The following is a 10272-nucleotide window of genomic DNA, read 5'->3' on the forward strand; positions in this document are numbered from 1 at the left end:
AAGTCTCAGGATACAAAATCAATGTGCAAAAATCACAAGCATTCCTATACACCAATAACAGATTTAAAGAGAGCCAAATCAAGAACTAATTGCCATTCACAATTGCTACAAAGAGAATGAAATACCTAGGCATACAACTAACAAGGAACGTAAAGGACCTCTTCAAGGAGAACTACAAACCACTGCTCAACGAAATAAGAGAGGACACAAACAGATGAACATTCCTTGTTCATGGTTAGGAAGAATCAATACTGTGAAAATGGCCATACTGCCCAAAGTAATTTACAGATTCAACGCTATATCCATCAAGTTACCAATCACCTTCTTCACAGAACTGGAAAAAACCACCTTAAACTTCATATGGAACCAAAAGAGAGGCCACATAGCCAAATCAATTCTAAGCAAAAGAACAAAGCAGGAGGCATCAAAGTACCAGACTTCAAACTATACTAAAAGGCTACAGTAATCAAAACAGCATGGTACTGGTACCAAAACAGAGATATAGACCAATGGAACAAAACAGAGGCCTCGGAGGCAACACAACACATCTACAACCATCTGATCTTTGACAAACCTGACAAAAACAAGCAATGGGGAAAGGATTCTCTGTTTAATAAATGGTGTTGGGAAAACTGGCTAGCCATGTGCAGAAAGCAGAAACTGGACCCCTTCCTGACACCTTACACTAAAGTTAACTCCAGATAGATTAAAGATTTAAACATAAGACCTAACAACATAAAAACCCTAGAAGAAAATCTAGGCAAAACCATTCAGGACATAGGCGTAGGCAAGGACTTCATGACCAAAACACCAAAAGCATTGGCAACGAAAGCCAAAATAGGCACATGGGACCTAATCAAACTCCACAGCTTCTGGACAGAAAAAGAAACAGTCATTAGAGTGAATCGGCAACCAACAGAATGGGAATAAATTTTTGAAGTCTACCCATCTGACAAAGGGCTGATATCCAGAATCTACAAAGAACTATAACAGATTTACAAGAAAAAAACAAGCCCATTCAAAAGTGGGTGAAGGATATGAACAGGCACTTTACAAAAGAAGACATACATGAGGCCAACAAACTCATTAAGACATGCTCACCATTACTGGTCATTAGAGAAATGCAAATCAAAACTACATTGAGATACCATCTCATGCCAGTTAGAATGGCGAACATTAAAAAATCCGGAGACAGATGCTGGAGAGGATGTGGAGAAATAGGAACACTTTTACACTGTTGGTGGGAGTGTAAATTAGTTCAACCATTGTGGAAGACAGTGTGGCAATTTCTCAAGGACCCAGAAATAGAAATTCCATTTGACCCAGCAATCCCATTACTGGGTATATATCCAAAGGATTATAAATCATTCTACTATAAGGACATGTGCACACGAATGTTCACTGCAGCACAGTTTACAATAGCAAAGACCTGGAACCAACCCAAATGCCCATCAATGATAGACTAGACAGGGAAAATGTGGCACATATACACCATGGAATATTATGCAGCCATCAAAAATGATGATTTTGTGTCCTTAGTAGGGACAGGGATGAACCTGGAAACTATCATTCTCAGCAAACTAACACAAGAACAGAAAATCAAACACCGCATGTTCTTACTCATAGGTGGGTATTGAACAAGGACAACACATGGACACAGGGATGGGAGCATCACACACTGGGGACTGACGGGGGGAAATAGGGAAAGCACAGCAGGGGGTGGGGACTTGGGGAGAGATAGCATGGGGGGAAATGCCAGATATAGGTGATGGGGAGGAAGGCAGCAAATCACACTGCCATGTGTGTACTTATGCAACAATCTTACACGTCCTTCACATGTGCCCAAAAACCTAAAATGCAATAAAAAAAAAAAAAAAAATGTAAAACTCTCTTGCAATTATTTTACTCTTCCTCTGGTGAATAAAATTTCCTGAGGGTTTTATCACAGTATTGAATAGATTTTTGAAATTTGAGTAACACACGTTATCCAACATGTGCTATGGGACAAACCCTATCAAGGACTGGGTAAGTAAATGTGAACAAGATGGGCCTTGCATCAAAGGCAGAGGGTCCTGACACAATCCCACACCATTGTGGGGCAAGGATCCAGTCGCTTGAGAAACATCACTACCCCATATGGACTCACCGCTCTGTTTTTGTTTTTTTTTTTAAACAACTGCTTTCATTCTATTTATTGCTTAACTATAGCCTCATCTCCTCATTATCCTGAACTTCGCATCGTTCTTAAGCATATGTAGCTCCTGCCAAGAGAATAAAGTGAAGGACTGCTAAAGAAAGTTAGAAAAGCCTCTTATTTAACAAAAATCTGACTGGGCAAACTGGTAAAATTCTGGGTGAGTCAATTTCATCTTTATAACAAGAAATAAATTAGATGCAGATATAGAACCCCAATTAGCTCAAAAGGAAATCCAAGACTGAAAATATGATGAAACTGGAGCAGATACTGCATCTCTCTGTCTTCATAAATGCTTTACACTGCATCAGAACGGTGCCCTCAGAATGCCTATTATTTTATAAGTGGCTATGTGTTTGTTGAGTTAAAATTGACATTTGTGTTTTCCGGTTCTTCAATTGGCATTTAAAAAATATTCTTACATGGAATTCCACTTCTTACTGGCTTGCAAAAGAAAAAACAATATTGAAAATAGAAAACTTGAATTACTATCATCTATGGCCCATAGATGGTGTCATCTGGGAGTTTATTAGAAATGCAGAACCTCAGGACCCTCCCCCAGGTTTATTAAATCAGAATGTGCATTTTAACAAGATCTGTAGTAATTCACACGCACAGGAACATTTGAAAAGCACTGATTTGTGAGTTTCAAATGTTACCAGCTTAGCTTCCATAACCCATGATCATTTGACTTCTCCTCCTCCCCCAGTAGGTTTATTACATTAAATTCAAATAAAGATGTTAACTATTAAATAAGTACTATTGTTAACAGAAGCCACCAATGACTCCTGAGCAACTATAAACATTTATTTAAAGGCAAATTTTCTCCAATATTAAGTAAATACATTCTCTTTAATAATAAGTTTCCAAACTCTGTGAATGACATCACGCAAAACATGAAGCATTTCAGACTGTTTCTTCACTGTGGCCTCTTACATCTTCTTCTTCCTATGACTGCCTACCAGTTATTTACCTTTACAAATGTCTGCGATGTCATTTCTGCAACTGACTTACCCGACTGGGAAACCATAGCACTCAATTTAGGTAACAACAAAGCATCTGTAAAGTTTCTTATTCAAATTCCACGTGTTTACAGTGATATTTTCACACCTGTGGAAAAATACTCTTAAACAATGGCGACTGGAGAATGCGGGTACCAGTGCCAATCTTTCTGGGGATAAGGGTTCTTTTGCACTTTATGAACTCAGTAATTTGGGGGCAGAAAGTCAATATTTGCATTAAATAAAGCCAAGATTGACCTCACTTGGAAGACACCTTTCAGCTTTTCAGTGTCCTCATTTATGAAATAAACTATCAAAAGGGAAGAAGTTGATTAACAGGTACAAATACACCACTTAATAGAATAAGACCCAGTGTCTGATAGATAGTAGGGTGACTATGGTTTACAACAATCTATTGAATATTCCAAAATAGCTGGAAGAGAATAATTCAAATGTTTGTAACATAAGGAAAAGACAAATATCCAAAGGCGATAGATAGCCCAAGTGCACAGATTTGATCCTTACAAATTATATTAATGTATTAAATTATCACTTGTGCCTCAAAACTATGTACATGTACTATGCGTCAATTTTTAAAAGTGTTAAAATTTAAACATAAAAAGTAAAAGATACTCTGAAACCTGAATTAAAAAAAAAAAAAAAAAGGGACTGGTCATATAAGAAGAATACCGACTTAATTTTATCCTTATCCTGAGAGAAACAATATTCAGAAATATTTTCTGCTCTATGGTGGCCTGATGTCAACTGAGAAATGTTAATACTTGCTTATTGTTTATACTTTAGCCTCATAAACACAACCCTCATATTTACATCACTGAATTCAGTGAAGTGGTGTCGGGGGAGTGGTGATAAAGTAAGCACAAAATACTTAATACACAGCAAAAACATATTTTCAAAAGAAAATTCCAAAAGCACAGAAATTAGCAGTGGATTTCAGATAACACAATCCAAAACGAATACATTAACATCCACCTAATTCTGAAAATTATCTACGCACAGCGTGTGTATACACACAATAAGGCCATACGATGCAATGTGGCACAAACAATTAAAAGTTATTTTCAAAGTGGAAATGCAAAATAGAACGAATATCTATTTTCTATAAATGAATCTAGCCATCTGCCTCACAAGAGCAGCAGCAGGAGTACCCAAAACAGCAGAAACAGCAGCCTCTGGTGTTAACAATCTATTCTCAAATCTCATGCTCCACATTTCCCTGGCAAACAAGGCTAAAAATACAAGACATGCAACAAATAGCCTCGTGGGATCTGCCGTTCCATGGATGGCGTATTCAATCAGAGTCATATTTTCTGTCGAAATTCAAAATTGAAAACAAAAGCAAGCTATCATATTGGAAACTGGCGCTCAGAATTTTAAGTGTGAATCCAATCCCAAAGTATAGTGGGCTGAATGGAGAGAGGGTGGTTATTTTCATACAACATAAATCTTTTAGATTTATCTGAACATATTTATAGACTTATTTAATCTACTCTAAATTCCTCTACACCTCTTGATAGTCATAAGGATACCATTTGAGTACTTTTGTCATCAAAATACAAGGGTCATTTTCTTTTCTGCATAGTTCAGAAAATTGTCATTGTTGTGGGCCCCAGAGCCAGATGGAGTCAGTGCAAACCTACACCTTACTATGTCCTGATTCTATGGCCTTGGGCAAGCTTTCAATCTGTGTCTCTCTTTTCCTGTCTTACAAATGGGGGAAATCATTGTACTTACCTCAAAAAGTTATCTTCAGGATTACGTCAGTTAATGTTTGGAGAACATTTAAAATTATGATTTTCACACATGAAATAAGTACTATTATTATAATACTTATAATAATACAAGTATTAATTCATACTCAAATAAATATGAAAGTATTACTAATAAATATTATTTCATGTAAGTATTATTTCACATTCAAACAAAGTTACAGAAATGTATTCTTTTAAGGAAGAGGCACAATATAAAGAGAGTGCTAACAACATGATAATAGGTCTCATGCCAAGAGTGGTCATTTAGAAAATAAAGGGGTGAGGCCAGATATGGTGGCTCGCACCTGTAATCCTAAAGCTTTGGGAGGCCAAGGCAGGAGGATCTCTTGAGCCCAGGAATTCAAGACCAGCATGGGCAAAATAGTGAGAAATAATCTCTACAGAAAAAAAAAAAAAAAATGATTAGCCAGTGTGATGACGCTGCATGCCTAAAGTCCCAGCTACTCAAGAGGCTGGGGTGGGAAGATCACTTGAGCCTAGGAATTTGTCACTGCAGTGAGTTATGATGGCACCACTGCACTCCAGCCTGGATGATAGAATGAGAACCAAGGAAGGAAGGAAGGAAGGGAGGGAGGGAGGGAGGGAAAGAAAGAAAGAGAGGAAGGGAGAGAGAGAGGGAAGGGAAGGGAAGGGAAGGGAAGGAAAGGAAGAGAAAGAAAAGAAAGAAAAAAATGATGAAGGAGTGAACAAATAAGTTTCTTTACATAAAGTATGTGACTAAGAATAAAATAGAAATAGGGAAAGTTTCCATTGGTTATTCTGTTGAGCTGTTAGTTCGTGAAGACTTCAGAAGGAGAAGAAAGGAAGAAAAGACAGTGATGTTGGCTGGACGAAGGGACAATCAGCATTAATGGCAAAGGTGTAATCAAGAAGGAAGACACATCTGGGCTTCCTGTGAACACATGTGTCTTCCCATTACGAAGGCATCAGATACCACCACCACCCCCTTCCTTAAGAGGATGCTATGGAATAAATCACTTGTCTTTGGGATTAGATTTTAATACATGCTGCCTGAGTCTCTAGCCTAGATATTAAAAAAAAAAAAAAAAAAAAAGCAGGAGAAGGATATCAAACATGCACTATCTCCTAATAAACCAATTTCCTGATAAACAACGGCAGTGGTTTAAGTTGGGTACTACATTTGGTACAAAGAGGAGGATAAAAACAAATTTACAAAGCATTGAGACAATAAAGAGAAAAGTGATTTCCTAATTAATAAGACAGCACAGTGTAGAACTACCTGACGGATTCAGTCATCCAGGGCTGAGAGAACTCAGAACGGGTCCACAGCTCCAAATGTTTCCCTCTCATATAGGGTACGACTTAAAGATGGGTCTTGCAGAACAAAAAAAAAAAGTATGTAAAGGGCGACAAGTGCTATCATTATGGGGCCAGATCAGAACAATTAATCTCTTCTTAAAAACTGAGATGCTTAAAAGATCTCTTAAGAAGGTGCCACTGAATTGCTCAAAATAAGAGCATAATCCAAGAATCAGAAAAAACAAACAAACAAACAAAACAAAACAAAACAAAAAAACAAAAAACAAGCCTGGAAGGAAATGGGGAGAAAAGACTGTTTCTCATAGTCTAGGAAGAGAGTGGGAAGGAAGAGGGCGGCCTCAGAACATTCATTTCAGAAGAAATGACTATAGATTTAAAACTGTATGAGCTAGACAGATAAATAGATTTAAGTATGTATAAATCATAAGACTATTATTATGCCTATGTTATAACTGTGTACTTCTCTTGCCGTTAATACATTACTCTAGTCATTGTAATGAACATTTCATAGTCCAGGAAATGTTTTAAAGCAAGAAATTATATGAAAGCTCAGCTTGTCTAAGATCATCTTCCTCTCTTCCTTTAATGACTAGAGTATCTTATGTACAGTATCTAAGGCAAAAATGACAACCAGATCAACAGCAGTCCTCCGTTATTTTCAAAGAACAAAAACAAATCAGTATGACAACATGATGTGGATTCAATTATCACTTGGCAGGTCATGAATAACATTTAAACAACCTCCTTTTAAGTTGGAAAGTGTAAAAACATACAGTGATCATGGCACCAGAGTGCCTTCCTTACAATATGCTGACAGGCAGAGATGTTCATCTGAAGAGCTAAGCCTTGCTTACAAAGCAGGGAAACCAAACATTGCTCCTTGGGCCACTACTAGGCTCTGCAACAGTCCCTTGTCCCAAAGGTCTTCCTCGCAGAGTATATTCAAAGCCAATTTGAAATCTCCCTCTGATTTTCAGAGGGAAAGAAAAGAAAAAAAAGTTGGTGCAATCATTTTGGAAACAGATAAATGATAAATATGGTAAAGAAAATGCTACTGAATTGTTAAATATTCTCATAACATCAAGGCAAATGGCATACATAATTCTATACCCCGTTGGTTAGGGCAAGTTGAATATCTTGTTTCAAATCAACAAGAAAAGTCTTAAAGAACAAAAACTATTACTTGGCTACGTAAGAACAACCTAGGGCTAACCCTAGAGAGTATGGTGAGACTAGTGGTCAGGCAAGCATGCCACACCGGTGCACCTTATCTTGGTTTTAATGAATGGACACCTTTCTGGGATGGGAGAACTTCACAGCACTGAAACACACCCTTTGTTCTGAAAACTCCAATTATGCCCAACTGTGCAAAGCCAGGTGCATGTGGCTTCCCTGATTTCATAGCCTGACTAGTGCTCATTCTTGAGGACTCTCTGACAGTTGCTAAGGGGAATGGGCTTCACACCCCAGAAAGTAGAATATGACATGGGAAATATCAGTCAGATTTACTGCTCCCTTCCATGTGTCTTGCATATTACTATGATCTGTGCAAGACATTTGTTGTAAATAAGCCTGCAGAGTGTACAGCATGTTTTCCAGGAGACCTTTAAAGAACAGCTTGCAGACAAGAGGTGCTAGCCTTAGTTTCACAGCCAGCAAAACTCCATCCAAGAGGCTGCTGGCATGTCCCCACCTCTTGTTTCGAGCTGGCTTCAAGACAACTTCACCAGCCGAATTCCAAGGGTGAGTACCTGGAGTCAGTGACTGTGAGGTATTCCACACGAATAGTAAGTGGAAACTCAGACATTTAGATCAACATTTAGAAAAGACCCACTTTTCCCGTAAGAGTGTATCAAAAACAACTGAGAGCTGACTTTGCAATGAGGCATTTGCCGTAGTAAATTAAATGGCTGAAGCTTGTGCTTCTTCCAGCACGAGAAAGCACTGAGCTTCATCATAAACCAGTGTGTACAATTACTGAGGCTGATTTTTAAACCTCCCCTGCTTCTTAAAATGCCTGCTCCATTAAAAGGAAAAAAAAAAAAAAAACTTTTCAGGAAATGAAATGCAAATAGGCACAGAACAGGGTCATACAACGGAGAGCCTCTATCAACCTCTTTAAAAAAAAAAAAAAAATCTTTCTGGGCAGCCGGACTGCTTTTAACACACCATAAGCTTTTATAAAAAAAGAGATAACATTGGTTCTTTGTGATCGTTCTCAGCCCTTTCCCGTTTTCAGTCTCCCGGCTGGTCGGAATATGTTCACAAGAGTGAACAGAGCAGAAGGTGAGGTGGTCACCTCAGCTCCACCTCCCCAGGCAAGTGCACAGTAAATCATTTAACGGTATCACATATTCTAAGCCTAATGGATAGCACACAGAGAAGGAAAAAGGGAGAGAAGGGCTGGAAGGCAAAGCTTCCGAATTTTTTTCAAAGGTAAAGCTGTACTTGAGCTGAGTCTGAAACTGCCTCTGATCATCTTCAAAACAAGTGCTTGGGATTTATCTTTAAGTTGATGCTTCCTGTCCTCGCTCAAGGTGGAGCTGAAGCCAGTTGCGAAATTTCCCTCTGCTGGAGTCCAGAGGATCCAAGAAAATGCGGTCTAGGCTTCTAAGTCGGAAAGAAGCAGAGGTTTCCCTGCTGCTCTGTGGGACCCGCGCTTCTAACCGGAGTAGGCGCCGGGGAGGGAGAGGAGGCTCCTGGTGAGCAGCCTCGGGCCAAATGCTCATCCCGGCTGGGCACTGCGGGCGCCCTAGATGGTGCACGCTGCTCTCCCGAGCTCCTGCACACACACGGCCTCTGCCAAGCCAAGCCCAGGGCTGGCTGGGACCTCAGGCTAAGGTCGCCCGAGGGGTGCCATGCTTGGCGCAAAACGAGGGGACATCAGCACGGATGTTCCTCCCCTAAGAGAAAAGATGCCCTCTCTGTTCAAGCCCACCCTACAGATATTCCCATAACCCGGCCCCTGTCCCCAGGACCTCCCCGACATCGCTATGGGGGCCCACCTATGACCAAGCTCGGCTTGAAAGGAAGAGAGGACAGGGGAGAGCGAGACAGGAGTGAAGACCGGGGTACTCCAGTCTGCAGCAACTGGGGAGGGCTTGGAAAATGGAGCAGGCGAGGAGAGTCAAGGAAAAGGGTAGGGGCCCGGGTCACAGCAACCTGTAGGATTGCGGCAGATCGCAAACTTGGGTTGGAAGGCTGTGATCCCCTCGGAGTCCTCCACTCGGTTCCCACCCGGTTGGGCTTGGCGCGCGGAAAGGTGCAGGGCACAACTTGAGAAGCCCACGCCATCGGTGCTGGCTGCGCTCCGTCTGGCTGGCGCCCCTGCGCCCTCGCTCCCAGCTGCCCGCTCCGCCCAGCGCTTACCTCGGCCAGCCGCAGCCCCTGCCGCCCAGAAGCACAGCCCCAGCCACGGGAGCCAGCGGGGCGCCCCTCCGCCGCTGCCTCCGGGGGCCGCCGCTCTCCCCATGCTCCTCGCCGCGCTCCGGAGGACGGCTCTACTTCACGCTCCCGGGGCCGGAGAAAGGCTCGGCGATGCAGGGCCGGAGTCCAGTGGGTCCCGGGGGTCTTGAGAGAGTGACTCTGCTCCACGATCGCTTCCTAAAGCTGCGGGGCAGGGCGCTTCGAGCCGCCGCTGGATGGGCACCCTGAGAAAGGGCGCGTCCCCATAGCTTCCCACGGAGCGGCGACCGCTGCCGCCAGCGCCGAAGCTGGAGTCGCCCGCCGTCCCCGCCGCGCAGTTCCCAGTCCTCGCGCAGCTGCCGGGCCCCGGACTACGGTGCGGAGGCGCGAGTCCGCATCGCCAATGAGACCCCCGCGGCCGCCCCTTCCCCTCCCCTCTGAGCGGCAGCCAATGAGCCGGGCCGGGGCGGGGCGGCGGGAGGGGCGGCGGGGCGGCAGCACGGGGCGGGGGCCCTGGAGGCGCAGGTGAGCCCAAGGCGGCTCCACGTGCCCCCAGGGCGCTTAGGGCCCCGCCTGCAGTCCCGGCTCGCGGAGAAAG

The 10272-nt window shown here is 42.5% G+C and overlaps 1 protein-coding gene across 9 annotated transcripts in view; it reads right to left on the minus strand.

The window, feature by feature from the left end:
* UNC5D (unc-5 netrin receptor D) overlaps nucleotides 1–10065 on the minus strand; it is a 559433-nt gene extending 549368 nt beyond the window's left edge. For 8 of the 9 annotated variants that reach the window (XM_032288260.1, XM_032288261.1, XM_032288258.1 and 5 more), the window contains exon 1: nucleotides 9639–10064. In XM_032288260.1, the coding sequence (XP_032144151.1) occupies nucleotides 9639–9741 (103 nt within the window). In that variant the 5' untranslated portion in view covers nucleotides 9742–10064. Of the gene's footprint in view, nucleotides 1–9638 lie in introns of all 9 variants that reach the window. The other variant, XM_032288254.1, reaches the window with a different exon arrangement.
* Between the last annotated feature and the right edge of the window lie 207 nt (nucleotides 10066–10272).

The sequence above is a fragment of the Sapajus apella genome, unplaced genomic scaffold (genome assembly GCF_009761245.1).
Source record: "Sapajus apella isolate SASKATOON/1434 unplaced genomic scaffold, GSC_monkey_1.0 scaffold21, whole genome shotgun sequence".
NCBI lineage: Eukaryota > Metazoa > Chordata > Mammalia > Primates > Cebidae > Sapajus > Sapajus apella.